Source organism: Scyliorhinus canicula, chromosome 1 (assembly GCF_902713615.1).
Source record: "Scyliorhinus canicula chromosome 1, sScyCan1.1, whole genome shotgun sequence".
NCBI classification, from domain to species: Eukaryota; Metazoa; Chordata; class Chondrichthyes; order Carcharhiniformes; family Scyliorhinidae; genus Scyliorhinus; species Scyliorhinus canicula.
The window spans coordinates 22,799,417-22,821,539 of record NC_052146.1 but is presented as its reverse complement, the minus strand read 5'-3'; the positions used below and the strand labels follow the sequence as shown (position 1 = coordinate 22,821,539).

At 49.0% G+C, this 22,123-nt stretch overlaps 1 protein-coding gene across 1 annotated transcript in view; it reads right to left on the bottom strand.

Moving 5' to 3' along the window:
- LOC119979123 (acyl-CoA dehydrogenase family member 10-like) overlaps nt 1-22,123 on the bottom strand; it is a 117,176-nt gene that overhangs the window by 46,359 nt on the left and 48,694 nt on the right. The window contains exons 9-11 of the mRNA XM_038821166.1: nt 9,695-9,876; nt 7,296-7,446; nt 6,429-6,574 (exon numbers count right to left, since the gene is read on the bottom strand). Of these exons, the coding sequence (XP_038677094.1) occupies nt 6,429-6,574; nt 7,296-7,446; nt 9,695-9,876 (479 nt within the window). The remainder of the gene's footprint in view (nt 1-6,428; nt 6,575-7,295; nt 7,447-9,694; nt 9,877-22,123) is intronic.

The window sequence follows — 22,123 nt, the reverse complement described above, 5'->3', positions numbered from 1 at the left end:
CGCGAGGCGTCCCGAGCTTCGCAAATCCCGCGAGAGACCTCTCGCGAATTTAACCGTCTCGTTGCATCCCAAGTCATGCGCGACGAGGACGTTCGATCGGGCCCCTTACTTTTAATACCCACAACATAAATATGGATTTCCCTTGTTTCCTGTCACAATCAAGGTGAACTGGCACCAGGTTGTCAGCAGGGATCTCCAGCTGGTCAACAGATGCTGGAGAAACATGAGAATATTGATTGTGGAAAAGAGAAAATGGAGTGCTTTGTCTGCCTCATATTGCTGCCATGTCTAAATCCACCTTTCTCCCAGCTGAGGAAATAAATGCAGCACATGTCAGAATCAAAGTTGAGATCTTCCTGGTAGTGGGTGACTCTGAATCACATTAGGTGTCGCATCGAGCCATTAAATCCTCAAAGGAAATAAAAATGACAAAACTGCAACAAAAAAGGATCAAACATAAACAGAAACCCCTCATTATGTGAGCTTGGCCCAAGGTTGGTTACAACTACCTCAGAGCAAGAGGTGATGCTTGACATTTAATTTCAGAGATTTAAGTATACAACCTACAATGGCATTTAAAAAAAAATTAATTCTTGGGATGTGGACGTCGCTGGCTGGGTTCAGCATTCGTTGCTCATCCCTAATTGCCCTTGAACTGAGGGGGGAGTTTGGGCCACACGTAGGCCAGACCAGGTAAGGATGGCAGATTTCCTTCCCTGAAGGACATTTGTGAACCAGATGGGTTTTGACGACAATCAGCAATGGTTCCATGGTCCTCTTTATACTTTTAATTCCAGAATTTATATTGCATTCAAATTTCACTATCTGCCATGGTGGGATTCGAACCTGGGGCCTCAGAGCATTACTCTGGGTATCGGGACTACTAGACCAGTGACAATACCACTACGCTACCGCCTCCCCTAACTGTGCTTTCTTCTCTCATTTCCTTTATTTGGACGGCAGCTTTTGAGAATCCTGCCTTTCACACCTTCCTTAGATGCATGTACAAAAGCAAACATTTTGCAGATACTGGAAACTTGAAATAGAGCTGAAACGTTACCTCTGTTTTGTTCTCCACAATTATCAGACCTGCCAAGTTTTTCCTGCATTTTCTGCTTCTATTTCAGGTTTCCAGTCCCCCCCCATTATTTTGCTCCTGTCCAAAAGAGATTAATTGGGGATTTGTCTCATTGTTATTTGTTGAACCTTGTTGTGTACAAATTTGTTGCTTGCTGTTTTCCTATAAAACAAGTAATTACACTGCGGGGGAAGGTGCAATATAAGTGTCAGCTCTTTCTTTAAAAGAAGGTTCCAGGGTCTTACGGTGTCGGCCATGGAAGAGTAGGTCGCACATTTGAAAGCTCCCGCCTGTGACGGACTTTTGGATCTTTTTCGCCCGTTTCCCCCCGGATTTTATTGGATGAATCGGTGGAGAGTGAGACGGTGAAGAGAAATCCCCCTGCAGTGTATGGAGAATTGGACCAGAAGTGGCCGTGTGAGAAGACAAAGTTCTACAAGAAAGACGTGAGCAGAGCTGGCAACGCGGGAAAGCATGGCGGAGAAGCCGGGCCGCGGGGAGACGGCACAGTGGTCGACGGAGCAGCTGGTGAAGGTTTTCGAAGATTGCTTCGCCAAGCTTAAGAAGGACACGCTGGACCCGATCAAGGCTTCGATTGTTCAGGTGGTGCAGAATCATGAAATCCATGGACGTGCAATCCAGGAGGTGGAGAAAAAGGTGTCCGAGCACGAGGAATACCTAACCGTGCTGGAAACCAAGGTGGAGATGATGAATGACCGCCAGTAAAGAATGCAGGAGAAGCTGGAGGACTTGGAGAACAGGTCCAGGAGGCAGAACCTGAGAATCGTCGGCCTCCCTGAGGGCAGTGAGGGATCGGATGCGAGGGCCTATGTGACGAACATGCTGAAGATGTTGATGGGGTTTGAGGCGTTCCCTCGGCCCCTGGAAGTGGATAGAACGCATAGAGCCCTCGCGAAGAAGTCCCGAGCGAACGAGCCGCCGAGGGCGATGGTGGTACATTTGCACCGATTCTTGGACAAGGAACAGCTTCTGCGGTGGGCCAAGAACGAATGGAGCAGCAGGTGGGAGAATTGTGAGCTGCGCATTTATCAAGACCTGGGTGCGGAGTTGGCCAAGAGGTGTGTCGGGGTTAATCAGGCAAAATTGTCCCTCTTTAAGAAGGGGGGGGGGGGGAGAGTTCAGGATGTCGTACCCAGCGCGTCTGTGGGTAACGTATGAAGAACAGGAATTTTACTTCTAAACACCAGACGATGCATTGAATTTCATCAGGGAAAAAAGATTGGATGCGAACTAAAGACACTGGAGCTTTGGGGAGAGTATTGCAATGTCGATTTGTTGACAATCACTTTTGTGCTGGTTTGAATAAGTAGTTTCATGTGCAATAGGGGGCTGTTTTGATGGCTAAAGTTAACTTTGTCTTACTGGGAGCTGGGTGGAGGGGGGGGGGGGTTTCTGTGGTTGTTTTTCCACTGTTTTTTCTGCTGTTTGTTTACTGGGGAATGTGATGCTTTGAAAATGTATGTCCAAGCGGGGTGGAGGAGGGAGAACAATGGGGAGACAGTCTGTTTGGTGCCATGGGTGGGAGCGATCAAGTCAGCTAGGTCAGTGGGTAACGTACGAAGTAGATCCATGGAGGTTTGCATGGCCAAGGACGAAGGAGTGTTATTTTTTCTCACGTGACCGCAAGGTATACTCTCGCATCGATTTTTTTGTTCTAAGCAGGGCTCGAATACTGGGGGTGGTGGATTCTGAGTACTCGGCACTCGCAGTGTCGGATCATGCCCCACATTGGGTGGATGTACGGGTTAGTTTGGAGAGAGGGCAACGCCCGCTGTGGAGGCTGGATGTGGGGTTGTTAGTGGATGAAGCGGTCTGTGGGCAGGTTAACAAGTCCATCCAGAACTACCTGGAAACAAATGATACGGTTGAGGTCTCTGCAGCAACGGTTTGGGAAGCTTTGAAGGCAGTGGTCAGAGGGGATTTAATCTTGATACGGGCCCACAGAGAAAAGGCGGAATGGACTGAGAGGGATAGGTTAGTTGAGGAGATACCCCAGGTGGACAGGAAATACTCAGAGGCCCCGGACTCGGGCCTACTGAGGGAGCAGCGGAGGTTACAGGGGGAGTTTGCGCTGTTGAAAACAGGGAAAGCGGTGGAACAGCTGAGGAAGGCAAGGGGGGGCGATTTCTGAGTATGGGGAAAAAGCAACCAGAATGTTAGCGCACCAGCTCAGAAAAAGGGAGGCGGCCAGGGAGATAGGGAGAGTAAAGAGTAGAGGTGGAATCACGGTACTGGACCCAGTGGGGGTGAATGAGGTGTTTAAGGACTTTTACAGCAAATTATATGAGTCGGAACCCCCGGCTGGGGTGGAGGGGATGAGGCAGTTTTTGGGTCAGTTGAGGTTCCCGAGGATCCGGTGGAAGGGCTGGGAGTCCCAATTGAAATTGAGGAAATAATTGAGGGGCTGGAGGGCATGCAGTCGGGCAAGGCCCCGGGGCCTGACAGCTACACAGTGGTATTCTATAAGAAGTTTTCAGAGATATTGAGCCCACTGCTGATGAGGACATTTAATGAAGCAAGAGAGAAGGGAATCCCTCCCTCCAACAATGTTGCAGGCTTCAATTTCATTGATCCTGAAACGGGAGAAGGATCCGGAGCAATGCGGGTCATACAGGCCAATTTCTCTACTGAAAGTGGAAGCCAAACTGCTGGTTAAGATACTGGCCACAAGGATAGAGGATTGTGTCCCGGGGGCGATAGGGGAAGACCAGACGGGATTTGTAAAGGGCAGGCAACTCACGGCCAATGTTCAAAGGCTTTTAAATGTTATTATGATGCCTTCAGAAGGAGGGGAGATGGAGGTAGTGGTAGCGATGGATGCGGAGAAGGCTTTTGATCGGGTGGAGTGGGATTAGCTGTGGGAGGTGCTGGGAAGGTTTGGGATTTGAATTTTCTGGAAGGTTTGGGTTTGGTGAGGCCTTCATTGACTGGGTGCGGTTGCTCTATCAGACACCAGTAGCGAGTGTGCATACGAACCGCTGAGGTCGGGGTATTTTAAACTACACCGAGGGACGAGGCAAGGGTGCCCCCTCTCCCTGTTACTGTTTGCTCTGGCCGTAGAGCCACTGGCCATGCGTTAAGAGCCTCGCGGAACTGGAAAGGGCTGGTTCGGGGTGGGGGTGGGGGGCGGCACACCGGGTCTCACTTTACGCAGATGACCTATGGATCCTATTATGCGGGTCCTAGAGGGATTTGGTAATTTTTCGGCGAATAAATTAAACATTGGGAAAAGCAAGATGTTCGCGATACAGGTGAGAAAGCAGGAGAAGAGACTGGGAGAGCTGCCGTTTAGAATGGTAGGAAGGAGCTTTCGATATCTGGGAATCCAGGTGGCTTGGGAATGTGAGGCACTGCACAAGTTAAACCTATCCCAGCTCATAGAACAAATGAAAGAGGACTTTAAGAGATGGGGCATGCTCCCGCTATCACTGGCGGGGATGGTACAGACCGTGAAAATGGCGGTTCTCCCCAGATTCTGTTCGTCCTTCAGTGCCTCCCCATCTTCATCCCAAGGGCTTTTTTTAAGGGGGGGAAGTAAGGTTATTCCAGGCTTTGTGTGAACGGGTAAAACCCTGAGAATGAAGAAAGTGTTGCTGGAGCGCAGTCGGGGGAGGGTGAATTGGTGCTGCCGAACGTTTGCAATTATTACTGAGCGGCTCATATAGCCAAGATTAGGAAGTGGTAGTGGGGGAGGGGTCAATGTGGGAGTGAATGGAGGCGGCGTCTTGCAAAGACACCAGTTTGGGAGCACTGATAACGGCACCTCTCCTGTTCTCGCCGGCCCAATACTCCACAAGTCCGGTGGTGGTGGCTCTGAGAATCTGGGGGCAGTGGAGGGAATATAAGAGAGTGGAGAGAGCATCGGTTTGGACCCCGATTTATAATAACCATCGGTTTGTACCGGGTAGGCTGGATGGTGGGTTCTGGAGATAGAATTTACAGTGCAGGAGGCCATTCGGCCCATCGAGTCTGCACCGGCTCTTTTGAAAGAGCATCCTACCCAAGCCCACACCTCCACCCTATCCCCATAACCCAGTAACCCCACCCAACACTAAGGGCAATTTTGGACACTAGGGGCAATTTAACATGACCAATCCACCTAACCTGCACATCTTTGCACTGTGGGAGGAAACCGGAGCACCCGGAGGAAACCCACGCACAACCGGGGAGAATGTGCAAACTCCGCACAGACAGTGACCCAAGCCGGGAATCGAACCTGGGACCCAGGAGCTGTGAAGCAAATGTGCTAACCACCATGCTACCGTGCTGCCCTAAGATGGCAACGGGCAGGAATTAGGAGGATGGGGGATCTATTTATAGATGGGAGCTTTCCCAGTTTGAAAGCCTTGGAGGATAAATTTGAATTGCCAGCAGGGAATGGGTTTAGGTATCTGCAGGTACGAGACTTTTTGTGAAGGCAGGTTCCGGCCTTCCCACTGCTGCTGCCACGGGGATACAGGACAGAGTAGTCACCAGTACTTGGATGGGAGAGGGGAAGGTATCAAATATGCACCAGGAACTTTTGGAATCGGAGGAAACTCCGGTGAAGGAGCTTAAGGGCAAGTGGGAAGACGCTGGGGGGAGAGATAGAAGCAGGTCTGTGGGCGGATGCCCTAAGCAGCGTTAACATATCCTCATCATGTGCCACGCTTAGCCTGATACAGATCAAGGTAATCCACCGGGCACATATGACGGTGGCCCGGATGAGCAAGTTTTCGGGGTAGAGGACAGGTGTGCGAGGTAGGCGGGAAGCCCAGCAAATCATGTCCATATGTTTTGGGGCATGCCCGACGCTGAGGGTTTTCTCAGGGTTTCGCTAAGACGATGTCCACAGTACTCAAAACACGGGTGGTGCCAAGTCCGGCAGTGGCGATCTTTGGAGTGTTGGAAGAGCCGGGAGTTCAGGGGGCGATAGAGGCCGACGTCTTGGCCTTTGCCACCCTGGTAGCCCGGAGACGGATCTTGTTAATGTGGAGGGACTCGAAGCCTCCCGAGTGCAGAGACCTGGGTTAGTGACATGGCTGGGTTTCTCAGTCTCGAGAAAATAAAGTTCGCCTTAAGAGGGTCAATGGTCAGGTTCACCCGGAGGTGGCAGCCGCTCGTCGACTTTCGCGGGGAAACTTAAAATGTTAACAGAAGCAGAATTCCAAAGGAGGGCCAGACTGTTGTTTTATTGTTGGCGGGGGTGTGAAGATTGCGATGGGGGTGGAAATGTTTATTGCACCATGTTTATGTCATTGTTATTATTATAAAAATTTGCAAATACCCGAATAAAAATATTTAAAAAAAAGAAGATTCCAGTGTTAGTAAGCAGCTTAACTCACATTACCTTTCAAGATGGGGAAATCTGGTGCGATATGGTGTGCCAAACAATTACATGCCACATCAGAGATGGGATCTCCCAGTGTGGACAGTTCCCAGTCCAGAATCGCCAGCACCTCAGGCTTGTCAGGGTGGAAAACCAGATTGTCCAGTCTACATTTTTGAGAAGAGCAGAGAGTACAGAAAGTAAAGAAGATCCAGGAAAGGAAGTTGGGATGGAAAATGAAAAGAATGGAGGGAGTGACAGAAGAAAAGAGAAAATGTGCATGTTAAACTGCAGTTTGATTTATATAATTGATATATAATACTTGCTACCGGTTAGATTCTTAAGTGTGCAGATTGGTATATTTTGGGCTCTGGTGACAGGTTTATGGGAATGCACTGTGTTCCATAATTTACATCGAGTGGAACGGTAGCATAGTGGTTGGCACTGTTCCTTCACAGCTCCAGGATCCCAGGTTCGATTCCAGACTTAGGCCACTGTCTGTGCGGAGTCTGTACTTTCTCCCGGTCTTTGCGTGGGTTTCCTCCGGGTGCTCCGGTTTCCTCTCACACACTCCAAAGTAGTGCAGATTAGGTGATTGGCCATGCTAAATTGCCCTTAGTGTCCAAAAAAAGTTAGGTGGGGTTACTGGGTTACAAGGGTAGGGTGGAGGTGTGGGCTTAAGTAGGGTGCTCTTTACAAGTGCAGGTTGCAGCTTCGATGGGCCGAATGGTGTCCTTCTGCACTGTAAATTCTAAAACAAAAAGTCTTCACAATGACATTGAAACACTAAAATTAAAACTCATTCTCAATTGTTATGTTCAAAACCTGTGGCTGAACTCTTATCTGTTAAAAAATATTATCAAACACTGAAAGAGTTATATTACATACCGAAAGTCTCCATGCACAACTGTGTTTTTTTCATGCGCTGGTAAGTTGTCTGGAAGCCATTTTATTAGCTGTTCCATTGCTGAAATAATATGAGTCTCACTTGCTCGGTACTGCTTAGTCCATGTTCGCACCTGACGCTCGATGTAGTTGCCTAAGAATAAATACTATTCAGACAGAGCAGTAGAGTGTCAGGAGTGGCAGGGGAAATAAGGAGGGTGAAATCAAACCTTGGAAGGAACAAGGGATTAAGCCAACAATCTATGTCAAGCTCTGCAGTCAGGGCAGCACGGTAGCAGAGGTTAGCACTGTCGCTTCACAGCTCCAGGGTCCCAGGTTCGATTCCCGGCTTGGGTAACTGTCTGTGCGGAGTCTGCACGTTCTCCCGGTGTCTGCGTGGGTTTGCTCCGGGTGCTCCGGTTTCCTCCCACAAGTCCCGAAAGAAGTGCTTGTTAGGTGAATTGGACATTCTGAATTCTCCCTCTGTGTACCCGAACAGGCACCGGAATGTGGCGACTAGGCAATTTTCACAGTAACTTCATGGCAGTGTTAATGTAAGCCTACTTGTGACAATAATGATTATTATTATAATACTTGTTCATGTTGTAATTGTGCTGCAATAGAGTACATGTTTTGTGTTGATAATGAAGAGCAACTGGGGAAGTATTCGGACTTCATTCTAAGAATATAAAAAAGGTGTTGACACTGGATGTTGGGGAACTGGAAGAGTCTGTGTATTTACTCTGAAGTTTTGGAAACAAACCTGTCTGAACTTAAAGACTGGCTTCAGACTCATTCTTTCCTCAGCGTGTAAATAGTGGAATTTAGAGGGTTTAGTTAGATTGCAGCTGGGGTACTGTATACAGTCTTGGTCTCCTTACTTCAAAAAAGGTATAACTGCATCGGAGCAGTTCAGAGAGGGTTCACTTAACTGAGCCCTGTTGGGATTAAGGGTTTATTTTATGTGAAAGGTTGAGGGGGTTGGGCCTGCAACCACTGGTGTTAAGAAGAACGAGAGGTGATCCTATTGAAACATATAAGGGGATATGACAGGATAGATGCTGAGAGGGTGTTTCCCATTATGGGAGAGACTAGAACAAGGGAGGGGGGGGGGGGGCAGAGTTTAAAAAATAGGGGTCTCCCATTTAAGACTGAGATGAGAATTTTTTTCTTTCAGAGGCTGTGAAATTATCTTCCCCAGAGAACAGTGGACGCTGGATCATTGAATATATTCAAGAATGAGTGAGGTAGATTTTTTGATTGGCCAGGGAGTCACGGGTTATGGGAGGAGGATAGGAAAGTGGATTTGAGGCCACATTCAGAACAGCCATGATTTTATCAAACTGCCGAGCAGGCCCACAATCCGAATGCCTCACTCCTGCTCTTAATTAGCATTCAGCATTGGATTATGACAATTTGTCTTGGTGCCATTGGTGAGAAGGAAACAACATCAGCCAGTCCAATGCTCAATCTAACACACTTCATAAGAATTATTGATTAGGAGTTGTGCAAATGTAAGGCCAACAGCAGTGGCAAAATACATTGGTGTTCTGACAAACTGCAGCCACCAGAGGAATAGGGTGTGGACCCACGTCTGTGGTTTACCTGAAAGATCTGGGCCGGGATTCTCCGGTATCCGGTGGGGCGGGCCGTACCGGCACCGAGGAGTGGCGTGAACAACTCCAGCTTCGGGCCGCCCGGGAGGTGTGGAATCCTCCGCACCTTCGGGGACTAGGCCGGCGGCGGCAGGGTTGGCGCTACACTAACCGACGCCGAAGGAACTCCGCCGGCCGCCGCAAGTCGGTGCATGCGCGAGAGCCCCCATGGCACTGGCCTGCCCGGGGATCGGTGGGCCCCGTCGCGGGCCAGCCCTCCATGCCCCCCCCCCCCCCAAAGGCCGGGGCCAGACACCCCACGCTCCCACGAGGACTCTGCAGACAGCCCACCCCTACTGGTAAGGACCTTGTGTAATTTAAGCCGGCGGGACTGGCTGAAAACGGGCGCCCGCTCGGCCCATCGCGGAGCGGAGACTCGCCGCGGGGCCACTGCCAACTGCCCCTGACCGGCGCGGTTCCCGCCCCCGCCAAAAAGCCAGCGCCGGAGAATTCGGCTGCCGGCATCGCGGCAGGATTCACGCCCCCCCCCCCCCCCCCCCCCCCCCCTTGGCGATTCTCCGGCCTGGCGGGGGGGGGGGGGGGGTCGGAGAATCCCGCCCCCAGTTCGCAAATGGCATGATAAAAGTGCCGAGGAGAAAAAGAGGAACAAAAAGCTAAAAAGGGTTATGAATTATGCAATGTTGTAAAAACAATCCTCAGGAATTAGATGAAAATGAAATCTAACCAAACGTTAAACTCAATGCTGCAATATGTAATAATGGATTAGAATCAGTAGACAGTCTTTACCAGATCTTCCGTAATCCTGTAATCCAGCTACATGGATGTCAACCTGATGAATCTGGCAGAGAGCATGGTTCATGGCAGTGTAAATTTCTCTCCGTTGGCTGACAGTTAATCCTGGCAGTGTTGGGTCCTTAAATATTCTTCCTGGGCATAATTCCATCAGGTAGAAGGAAGTCCCAAGAACACTAGAAAACAGGGAAAATTACTGAGCATATCATCTCTGTTTCCAAAGAAGGAAATATAATTTAATACTTGCATTTTAATATGTAACCCGGTCAGCGGACACCACCCGTGTCCCAGAATAGTGCTACCTTTAAACAAGTTATAGTCAACAGTGTACTCCATGCACTTGTAAAATGGGTTCCGACAAAATCCATATTGTTTGCAGCCTACTTTTCAAAACGTAGTTTATTCTAACACAAATCCACAAAGTCACACTTTCTTTATTCTTTTATGTTGCCCAAACCTAATTGCCTTTGAAGTTGCCTTATTAGCTCACCTGTATCTGAACGAAATGGTACTGCCCCTTCACCATGCTTTCATTCCCTTGCACTATAGTTCATAGGCTCATAAGATATAGGAACAGTATTAGGCCATTTGGCCCATTGAGTTTACTCCACCATTTGATCATGGCTGATCTCATCCTGGCCTTAACGCCATCGTCTTGCCTGTTCTCCATGACCATTCGACCCATTACCAATTCAAAACCTGCCTAACTCCTTAAATTTACTCACTCCCCTTCATTCTCAAGTATCTTTCAATCTCTTCCTTTTCCTCCATTAATTTTTCATACCTCCTTTTCTCCTCTTGGTACCAGTTTTCCCTCCTACTTCTCATTCTTTCTGTCTTTCTCTTTCAGCAGCTGAATGCCTACACCAGGTAGACTTCCTTTCTGGTGCATGCTTGTGCTTGTGGAAGTGGCAATTTGAGACAATGCCACAATGTGCATTAGCTTTACTCAGTGGTAGCAACAAAGAAAAGTACATCACCGAAACAGGCCCTTCGGCCCGCCAAGCCTGTGCCGATCATGATGTGTTAACTAATAAAAACCCTTTGGCCCTTCCTCGTTCCGTATCCCTCTGTTTCCTTCCTATTCATGTATCCATCCAGATGCTTCTTAAATGTTGCTAATGTGCCTGCTTCCACCACATCCTCTGGCAGCCGTTCCAGGCATCCACCACTCTGCGTGAGAAACTTACCTTGCACATAGTCGTGGATTCTAGCCCCACACAATCTAGCATGACCAGTGCAGCAATAAAGAAGTGCCATCTTTCAGATGAGCTGTCAAACCAAGACCCCATCATTCTGGGTGCTGCCTCTCAGTGGAACAAGAACTCATCCAGCCCAGCACAGACTCACACCACGTCCTGAGAGAATCAACTGGTTCGGACAAGGCTTAGGTCTCTAGTTTAAGTTAGCATCATTTAGACCCGCAGTCATCGTGTGTTAGTTAGTTAGAAGTTAGTTAATAAGAAGACTTCCGGTTGCGTCTATGCGGAGCTAAGATGCACGTTCGGCTACTTAAGGACTTTTGGGCCGATTTGAGGGCCTCAAACGGCGCTGTCTCGACGAATCCCGGTGGGGGAAGGTGTCTAGAGGAGCATTCCCCATAATTTATGGTGCTCACCCGGAGTGGGGCAAAGGAAAAAGCTGCAGCAGCTCCCCAAGAAAAGCGGGGGAAGAAGGACAAAATGGCGGCCGGCGGAACACCCGAGGACTGGTGGAAGTGGGCGCAGGAGCAGAAAGCTTCTCTCCTGCGCTGTTTTGCGGAGCTGAAGACTGAGTTGCTGGACTCCCTGAATGCGACTGCCAACAGGCTGCTTGAGACCCAGGCGGCCCAGGAGGTGTCCATTTGGGAGTTGCAGCAGCAGGCCGCTGAGCGGGAGGAGGAGGCCGTGGTCCTCGTGGGGAGTTGCACGAGGCACTTCACAAAAAGTGGCAAGACCGCTTGGAGGAGCTGGATGTTCGCACGAGGCGAAAGAATTTGAGGATCCTGGGCCTGGCGGAGGGGCTGGAGGGGTCGGATCTCCCGTCGTATGTGACCACGATGTTGAGCTTGTTGATGGGAGCGGGGTCCTTCCATTTGCCCCTGGAGCTTGAGGGAGCTCACAGAGTGCTGGCCAGGAGGCCCAAGTCAAATGAACCCCCGTGGGCGGTGCTGGTGCGGTTCCATCGATTCAGCGACCGGGAGTGTGTGCTGCGCTGGGCCAAGAAAGAGAGGAGCAGCAAGTGGGAGAATTCGGTAGTGCGAATCTACCAGGACTGGAGTGCGGAGGTGGCTAAGCGGCAAGCCGGGTTCAACCAGACGAAGGCGGTGCTGCATGCCAAGCGGGTCAGGTTTGGAATGCTGCAGCCTGCGCGCCTGTGGGTGACATATAAGGACCGGCACCACTACTTCGAGTCCCCGGAGGAGGCGTGGGCCTTTGTACAGGCGGAGAAGCTGGACTCGAACTAGGGTCTGGGGACACACTATGGCCGTTGCTGTTTTTTGCTGTGGCTGTTCTGCAACTTTGACACGTATATTTTATGCTGGTTTTCTTTTTGCTCTGTTTCCGGGTGGGTCTCTTGGGTATGGTTGTGGGGTATGTGGGGAATGTTGGGGGTTTGTGTTTTATATGTTCTCTTCTGTATGGGGCTGGGGTGAAACTGGATTTTGGGGAGCTGCGTCAGAAGGGTGGGGTGTGGCAGTATGAAAGTGCGGGCTTTCCTCTGGTTTCCCGCACTGCGGGGCAGGGGGGGCGGAGCTGGCAGTGGGGGCGTGGCCTCTACTGGTTTTTCTTTGTAGAGGAGAGGTGTTATCGCCATGGGGAACGGGTCGGGCGGGGCGAGCTGGCCTGGGGCGAGCAGTCAATAAACTATGGCTAGCTGGCGGGGGAGGGTTGCCCTCTGATCCGGCTGATTACTTGTAACGTGAGGGGGCTGAATGGGCCGGTTAAGAGAACCAGGGTATTTTCTCATCTGAAAGGGCTGAAGGTGGACTTGGCTATGCTCCAGGAGACCCACTTGAAGGTGGCGGACCAGGTTCGTCTGAGGAAAGGGTGGGTGGGGCAGGTTTTTCACTCAGGATTGGACGCGAAGAACCGGGGGGGTGGCGATTCTGGTGGGGAAGAGGGTGGCGTTCGAGGCGGCTGAGGTGGTGTCGGACAAGGAGGGCAGATATATTATGGTGAAGGGTAGGCTGCAGGGAGAGAAGGTGGTGCTGGTTAACGTATATGCCCCGAATTGGGATGATGCTGGCATCATGAGGCGCTTGTTGGGCCGCATTCCGGACCTGGAGGCAGGGGGCATGATCATGGGGGGAGACTTTAACACAGTGCTGGATCCCACACTGGACCGGTCCAGTTCAAGGACGGGCAGGAGACCGGCGGCGGCCAAAGTGCTGAGGGGGTTTATGGACCAGATGGGAGGGGTGGATCCCTGGAGGTTTGGGAGGCCGAGAGCGCGGGAGTATTCCTTTTTCTCTCATGTCCATAGGGTTTATTCCCGAATAGATTTTTTCCTCCTGAGCAGGGGATTGATCCCGAAGGTGCAGGATGCCGAGTATTCGGCCATAGCGATCTCAGACCATGCTCCGCACTGGGTTGATCTGGAGATGGGGGAGGCGCGGGACCAGCGCCCGCTCTGGCGCCTGGATGTGGGGCTGCTGGCTGATGAGGAGGTGTGTAGGAAGGTCCGGGGAAGTATTGAGGGGTATCTTGATACCAATGACACGGGGGAGGTCCGGGTGGGGATGGTCTGGGAGGCTCTGAAAACAGTGGTCCGGGGGGAGCTGATCTCCATCCGGGCCCATAGGGAAAGGAGGGAGAGGAAGGAGAGGGAGAGACTGGTGTGGACAGGAGATACGCGGAGGCACCGGAGGAGGGGTTGCTGGGGGAATGGCGTAGTTTGCAGGCCAAATTTGACTTGTTGACCACCAGAAAGGCGGAGACACAGTGGAGGAGGGCGCAGGGCGCGGTACATGAGTATGGGGAGAAGACGAGCAGGATGTTGGCGCATCAGCTCCATAGGCGGGATGCGGCTAGGGAAATTGGTGGAGTGACGGATAAGGGTGGGAATGTAGTGCAGAAGGGGGCAGAAGTAAATGGGGTCTTTAGGGACTTCTACGAGGAACTGTACCGGTTAGAACCTCCGATGGGGAGAGGGGGGATGGAGAGCTTCATGAACAGGCTATGTTTCCCAAAGGTTCAAGAGGAGGTGGTAGAGGGGCTGGGGCGCCGATAGAGTTGGAGGAGCTAGTCAGGGGGATTGGACAAATGCAGTCAGGAAAGGCCCCGGGGCCGGATGGGTTCCCGGTGGAATTTTATAAAAAGTATGCCCCCTATTGGTGCGAGCCTTCAATGAGGCATGGGAGGGGGGAGCTTTGCCCCCGACGATGTCGCGGGCACTGATCTCTCTGATCCTGAAGCGGGATAAGAACCCCTTGCAGTGTGGTTCATACAGGCCTATCTCGCTCCTCAATGTTGACGCTAAGTTGCTGGCGAAGATCCTGGCCACCAGGATAGAGGATTGTGTGCCAGGGGTGATACACGAGGATCAGACAGGATTTGTCAAGGGACGGCAGATCAACACGAATGTGCGGAGATTGCTAAATGTTATTATGATGCCGGTAGTGGAGGGGGAGGCGGAGATAGTGGTGGCGCTGGATGCGGAGAAAGCGTTTGATAGAGTTGAGTGGGGGTGCCTGTGGGAGGTGCTGGAGCGGTTTGGATTCGGGGAGGGATTCATCAAATGGGTGAGGTTGCTCTACACGGCTCCAATGGCGAGTGTAGTTACCAATGGAAGGAGATCGGAGTACTTTAGGCTCTACCGTGGGACCAGGCAGGGGTGCCCCCTGTCCCCCCTGCTCTTTGCACTGGCGATTGAACCTCTGGCTATGGCGTTGAGGGAGTCAGGGAGATGGAGGGGTCTGGTGCGGGGTGGGGAGGAACATCGGGTATCGCTGTATGCGGACGACCTGCTGTTGTATGTGGCGGACCCAGAAGGGGGAATGCCGGGGGTGATGGAGCTGTTAGCGGAATCTGGGGGCTTCTCGGGCTATAAGGTAAATTTAGGCAAGAGCGAGGTGTTTGTAGTACACCCGGGTGATCAGGAGGAGGGAATTGGGAGGCTCCCGTTTAAGAGGGCAGTGAAGAGTTTCAGGTACCTGGGGTGCAGGTGGCCAGGAGTTGGGGGTCTCTCCATAAGCTTAATTTTACCAGGCTGGTGGAGCAGATGGAGGAGGAATTTAAAAGGTGGAACATGGTGCCACTATCGTTGGCGGGTAGAGTGCAGTCCGTCAAAATGACGGTTCTCCCGAGGTTCTTGTTCCTCTTCCAGTGTTTGCCCATCTTTATCCCTAGGGCCTTTTTAAGAAGGGTGACCAGCAGCATCATGAGCTTTGTTTGGGCGCATGGGACCCCGAGGGTGAAGAGGGTCTTTTTGGAGCGGGGTAGAGATGGGGGGGGGGGGGGGGGGGGGCTGGCGTTACCCAATCTCGCGGGGTATTATTGGGCGGCCAATGTGTCGATGGTGCGCAAGTTGGTGATGGAGGGGGAGGGGGCAGCATGGAAACGGATGGAGAGGGCATCCTGTGGGGATACAAGTCTGGGGGCCCTGGTAACGGCGCCGTGGCCGCTCCCTCCCACGAGGTATACCACGAGCCCGGTGGTGGCGGCTACCCTCAAGATTTGGGGGCAGTGGAGGCGACATAGGGGAGAAGTGGGGGGGCTCGATGGAGGCTCCGTTAAGGGGGAACCATCGGTTCGCCCCGGGTAACATTGATGGGGGATTGCAGGGTTGGCACAGAGCGGGCATCAGACAGCTGAGGGACCTGTTTATTGATGGGAGGTTTGCGAGCCTGGGGGAGTTGGAGGAGAAGTTTGGGCTCCCCTCGGGGAACATGTTCAGGTATCTGCAGGTAAAGGCGTTTGCTAGACAGCAGGTGGAGGGATTCCCTTCGCGTCCCGCGAGGGGGGTGAGTGACAGGGTGCTTTCGGGGGTCTGGGTCGGAGAGGGGAAGATATCTGATATCTACAAGGTTATGCAGGAGGTGGAGGAGGCGTCAGTAGAGGAGCTGAAAGCTAAGTGGGAGGGGGAACTGGGGGAACAGATCAAAGACGGGACATGGGCTGATGCCCTGGAGAGGGTTAATTCTTCCTCCTCATGTGCGCGGCTTAGCCTCATCCAATTCAAGGTGCTGCACCGGGCCCACATGTTCGGATCTAGGATGAGTAGGTTCTTTGGGGGTGAAGATAGGTGTGTCAGGTGTTCGGGGAGTCCAGCGAACCATGCCCATATATTCTGGGCATGCCCGGCACTGGAGGAGTTCTGGAAGGGGGTGGCGAGTACGGTGTCGAGGGTGGTGGGATCCAGGGTCAAGCCAGGATGGGGACTCGCGATTTTTGGGGTTGGGGTGGAGCCGGGAGTGCAGGAGGCGAAAGAGGCCGGTGTGCTGGCCTTTGCGTCCCTAGTAGCCCGGCGAAGGATCTTGCTACAATGGAAGGATGCGAGGCCCCCAAGCGTGGAGACCTGGATCAATGACATGACGGTTTTATCAAGCTAGGGAGGGTCAAATTTGCCCTGAGAGGATCGGTACAAGGGTTCTTTAGGCGGGTGGCAACCTTTCCTCGACTTTCTGGCTCAAAGATAGGGTACTGGGACAGCAGCAGCAGCAACCCGGGGGGAGGGGGAGGGAAAAGGGGGACGATGACTATGTTTGTTTATTTAATTTTAATTTATTTTTAAGTTTCTTTTTGTTGTTCATTGGGGTTAGGGGGTGGAGGGGACGTGATATATGCCTTGATACGGTCTGGGGGGCGTTCTAGTTATTATGGGGTTATTTTGTTGCATTTAATTGTTTGTTGTTATATTTTCTGTAAAAAATTCCAATAAAAATTATTAAAAAAAAACCAAGACCCCATCCGCCTGTTCCAGTGGGCAGGAAATATACTGTGCCCCACTGCTGCCATGGTCACCCATGACAATATCACTGCCAAGACAGGTTAACAGATCACTCATGTAATTTACTTTCTGTGGCACCTTCTTATTGTAAATTGGCCACTACATTGGCTTACAAAACATTGACTACACTTCAAAAAATAACAGGTTGGGCAATGCTACACCACTCGCCTGACTGCCTATCCCTTTGTAAAAAAAAATCCCTACGAACCCGAGGATCTGGCCACCCAAATAAAAGACAAGATCATCTTATTGATTTCCGTAAGAAAGATAGCGGTCATTGTTCTGTGCTAATGTCGGGCATTAATTCATTTCCTCTCCTGTGCATACGCCGGGGGGGGGGGGGGTCTGTCCTGTCTATTGAAGGGACGGGCAGATGTTTTGGGGAATGATGGGTGTTAGTTTATCTCTTCCGCTGTGTATGTGCGGGGGGGGGGGGGGGGTTGTTCATTTTAATCGACTGAACCCTTCCCGCCAAAGTCAGCAGGGGGTTATCCCACTTCTTTAGGTCAGCCTTCATTGCGGTATTGTGTGCAGCAAATAATGGCATGATGAGAAAACTAGTCAAGTCTTCTTGGTACAATTGAATTAAACCTAAGGCACAGATACAAAATACACAGATACAGCCGAGGTCAGCATGACCTGAGAACTGGGTGACTCTGAAATTCTAAGATAAGGCTTGTTCGTTATGAACCTAGAAGTAGTCTCAATAAATACCAAGCTAAAAAGCTGTCTCTTCTTGTTCGTAAACAAATTTGTCTTGTTCTTAAAACAAAGACAAGATAATGATATGAAACTCCATTCCCCTAAAGGTCAGCAAGGTGACGCCATTGTAACAATTATTACTTATGTTTTACTTTTGATTAAATTCCTGACCAAGTTGTATTCATGTTATCTGATCCTATAGTGTATAAAAATCGCCTTATTCTTCTGTACTATCGCAGACTTGGGACGGACTCAGCAGTTTGTAATTGACTGCCTTCCGAATTCAAGTCTCAGCCATTTACTGCTAGCAGTCAGTTCTAATTCGTAAATAAAGTTCAGTTTTGCTTACCTAATGAATGCTGTTTGAATTTCTCTATCACAGTCAAGAAGCGGGGAAAATATTGAATACGACATTTTGCGCTGCGAGAAAAAAATCCAATATCCTGAAGTGAGCTTCCATGAGGGACTGAGAAACAGTGATCAAAGCCATGACCGGAGTAAAGAGACAGACACCGGCACAAGGTAAGATTGACCTTGGTCTCTCTCTCTCTCTCGGATCTGTGCTGCGACCCCTCATCCCTGACGGAAGTAACTAAACAGGTGACGGTTCTCGAATCTAAATTTGACTGTGAGTACACTTTTTTTGTGTAATTAGCCGCAGGTCAGGGACCTTTTTGATCTCGTTTTTCATCCGCATCAGATTTATACAGGCTGTCAATAGGTTTTGGGGTCAGGGACCCTCTCAGTAATTTTTTGGGGTCAGGGACCCTGTCAGTAATTTTTTGGGGTCAAGGACCCTCCAATTTGATTTGGTACCAGAAATTTTTTTGAACATTTTTTGCCAGGGGCACATTTTTACTGACATTATGGGACAAACTTTAGACAAAGCTAGGGGCAATTCCCCTCTATTTTTCATGTGTTTAGAAAAAAAAATCAGTCCACTTAACGCAACGAACAATCACAATGAGTTGGAAAGATAACGCCCGCAAAAGAGATATTAATGAGTGTATGAACGGTAAAGCGAAAGATTGGGATACTTTAAAATTGTAATGTGAGCTTTGGGATAGAAAACAATCAAAACACTAAAAAAAGCAATCTGGCAATAACACACCTCCTGTTAGCAGAAAAGTAGGACTGGCCAATCAGATTATAGGAAAGGAGGATCCTCCCAGTTGCTCTGGCATGCCGATGTTCCCCTATTCAAGCGATACGGAAGACGAGGAGAATTTGAACCCTGGACCCCACCCTCATTTTGCGCTCCCCGATCTTGCAATTCCACTGTCCTAAGTCCAGACTCCCCCTTCTGATCCCATTACCAATGAAACTCCAGCTAACGTATCCCCCTTAGCGACATGCACTTGGTCACAGACGCAAGCCGTAAATATCGAACAACCCGTCTCTACGGAAAACATGATAATTGACTAAAAGATGTTGATTAAAAGATCCACAATAAATGAATTATAGAAGTGAAGTTAATGAGTTTCCAATTTAGAAACATGCTGGGAATAATGACTGGATTTTAACATTGCTTTTGAATGAAATTTAGTAGATCAGATGATGTTAACTAACTACTGCTTGGAATGTTGTACTGGCCTAATTATGATAACAAGTGGTTCTTCTAAAGGACAACAATATGCATATTCAAATTGTTTTTAAACTAATGGCAAAACATTCATAATTCCTCTTGCAAATGTTCCCAAAGTTGTTCAGTTCACACTATATCAGTTTAAAAGAAAGTAACTTTACAAATAAGAGTAACTGAAATATGAATAAGTTTTTAGATTGCGTGAAAAGATGTAAATGGCATCACGCCAAGTTCTCCGCCCCTTAGATTCTGCAGGAAACATGAACCATTTCAGCAGACAGTTGGTCTTTTCTGAATTGACAAACGAAGAAATACATCTCAGAGAACAGCTAATGCCTCTAAGATTAATCAGTGCAAATTGACTTAAATGGAATAACACAGATAAAGTTTTCGAAAGAGAATGAAAAATTTTTGTTCAAAATTTGTCCGCAAGGACAAGGGCTGAATCCAAGCGAGAGAAAGAGAGACAGAGGAAGAGATTGAAGGAGAGAGAGAGAAAGCCAGCGACAGAGACAGGAACTGTTAGAGAGAGTGAAAGAGAGCGAGTCAGTGAGAGGCAGAGATGGAGAGGTAGGCAGATAAAGAGAAAGAGGAACAAGAGTTCCAAAGACAGAGTTATGTAGAGAGGGAGAGATATAGATAAGAGAGAGAGGGAAAGAATTCATATTTCATTTTTCAGACTTTGACTTTAAAAATTATGTTTCAAGCTGTGATTATTTGAAAGAGGAAAAGAGATATCGATGCCAACATGGTCTTTGTTATTACTTGAAACCTTCGCGATAAAAGGTTCCCGTTAACTTTGTAAGGCGGGTGACACAGAATCTTTACGGTGTCACCTTCGAGCTGTTAATTGGTTTGCATGGAGCGCGATTACTCTGTGATTTAAATTATAATCTCCTGCAGATGCGGATAACTCTGCTTAATAACACATAAACAGGGCAAAAATCATGCGGACCCTGACATAAAACATCACACACGTAATTTCCTTAATCAATTGTTAAAATTGTAATCGGAAGGACCATCTGGCATCAGACAAAGTGTGCAATGGGAAAAAAAATGGCCGCGTACTGCAAACGCTGTGTGAACAACTAAAGACCTATCAACAGTAATAGAAGCTCAACAAGTGATTTGGGAAAATAATAGGGCGTCAACTGCTAAAAAGTTAGTTGCTCTATGGAGGGAATATTGTCCAAAATTGAAGGATGCTTCCTTGTTAGCCAGCTGGCAGGATAAAGAATTAAAATTGAGCATAGAATTGACAGGTCTTGAAAATGGAATGCGCATATGGAAAAGAACCAAGTTAGGCTATCCACCTTGATTAGAAAGTTGCTAAAACACTCCATTAGTTTTTGTTCAGGAATATCTGAGGATAACAAATCCCCCAAAATGAAAAAAAAAGGGGAGCAAAGTCAAAACAAGATTACGGTTAGGAACTTAACAATGGATTCTTGTCTAAAATAACTTCAGATCGTTTCAGGCTGTCCAGATAGACTCGGCGGTGATTCAGTTCATTTGAAATAAAAATAAATAATAATGGAAATGGAAATGGAAATCGCTTATTGTCACGAGTAGACTTCAAATGAAGTTACTGTGAAAAGCTAAACGTCCAGTAATGTCTCTTTCCAAAAATCTGGTTAAATAGCAAATATTGAAGATTGACTGAAATATGTCCCACTCATAGCCTTCTTGCAGTAAAGATGTACAACAACTAACGACACCTGACCATATTAGGCAGACAGACACTGCAAATTCGGAGCGGTAATACATGCATTGATAATGGTATGTTTATAGAACTGTCTCAAATACGAGGTCACCAGCTGCAAGATTTATTAACTTCTGTGCCTGCGCCTGATTGCGCTCTGTTCTATGCTGGCAGCTAACGTTAACCCTGAGTACCACTGTTTAAAACACCCGATAGAGTCCAGATGAGAGAATATAGTGACCCAAGCCTTGATAACGGCATTAACATATCACCTATCCCGCAGGCCCAGCTTCGAAACTTTCCCCTATTCACTACTCCACAGTGGTGGTCGATTGATTTTGATCCCTCACACTTTTCACCTCCCTTAGATATTCCTAATCCACATGTCACTATTTGCTACGATCATACAGTAACCTCGCCCGATTTGGAGAGCATTTACCAAGACAAAAGAAGGGTCTGCCTTTCTTGTCGATTTACCCCACAGCCTATGGCGTCAGTTGAGACTTGTGTCACCCCACGTGACCCTTTCTGTCAACGAAGGCTACAGTGCCAAGTCCTTGGGATTTCTGGCAGCTGCACTACGAGGACAAGCTGATCCTTTCCTTAATGATAGTCAAACCCTACCCGCAGGCACTTTAGAATATTTTAAACACCCATTTGTACACATTGGCACACTGCACCATCATCATTCAACCCAATCTACGACTCCTGAACGACCCGCAGATTTATGGGCAGCCTCCAAACACAAAGTCGGTCTCACTAATGTCCCTCCTGTTGTTATTAGAATCAAACCTGATATGCCCTTGCCCTCTATTTCACAGTACCCTTTGCGGCCCGAGGCTGAAGGAGTCTCAGTCATGATTCAATCGTTCCTTCAACAGGGAATTTTGATACCATGCCAATCGCCCTGTAACACCCCGATTCTTCCAGTTCCTAAGATAGGTAGACCATCCGAATGGCGTTTGGTCACTCCCAGTTAGCGACATTAGCACCTCCTGGTGGCTCCACCATCATTCAATATGTTGATGACTTACTCCTTGCCAGCCCTGATTTCATCGCTAACCAACATGACACTTTTTACCTGCTCATCCGTCTCCATTTATGGGGATATGTGATCCCGCCCGCTAAAGTTCATAAAGGCCAACGACAGGTCAAATTTTTGGATGTCCTAATAAGTGCTACTGATCGCTCCCTTACTCAAGAACGCATTACTCCTATATTGCAGACCCCATTTCCTACATCGCCCAAGCAGGTGCGAGCCTTTTTAGGATTAGTGAACTTTTGCAGACAATGGATTCCGAATGTTACTGTACATACTAAAGAATTAACTCCGTACTCCTCTCAAAATGCTCCTAAGTTTGAACTACCTGATTCAGCAAAGCAATATTTTATTACCCTGAAAAACGCCCTGGCTACCGCCCCAGCACTAGGACGACCTATGTATGACAGACCTTTCAGCTGTACGTTAATGTTCTTGATAAATGCGCCACTTGAGGTCTACCTC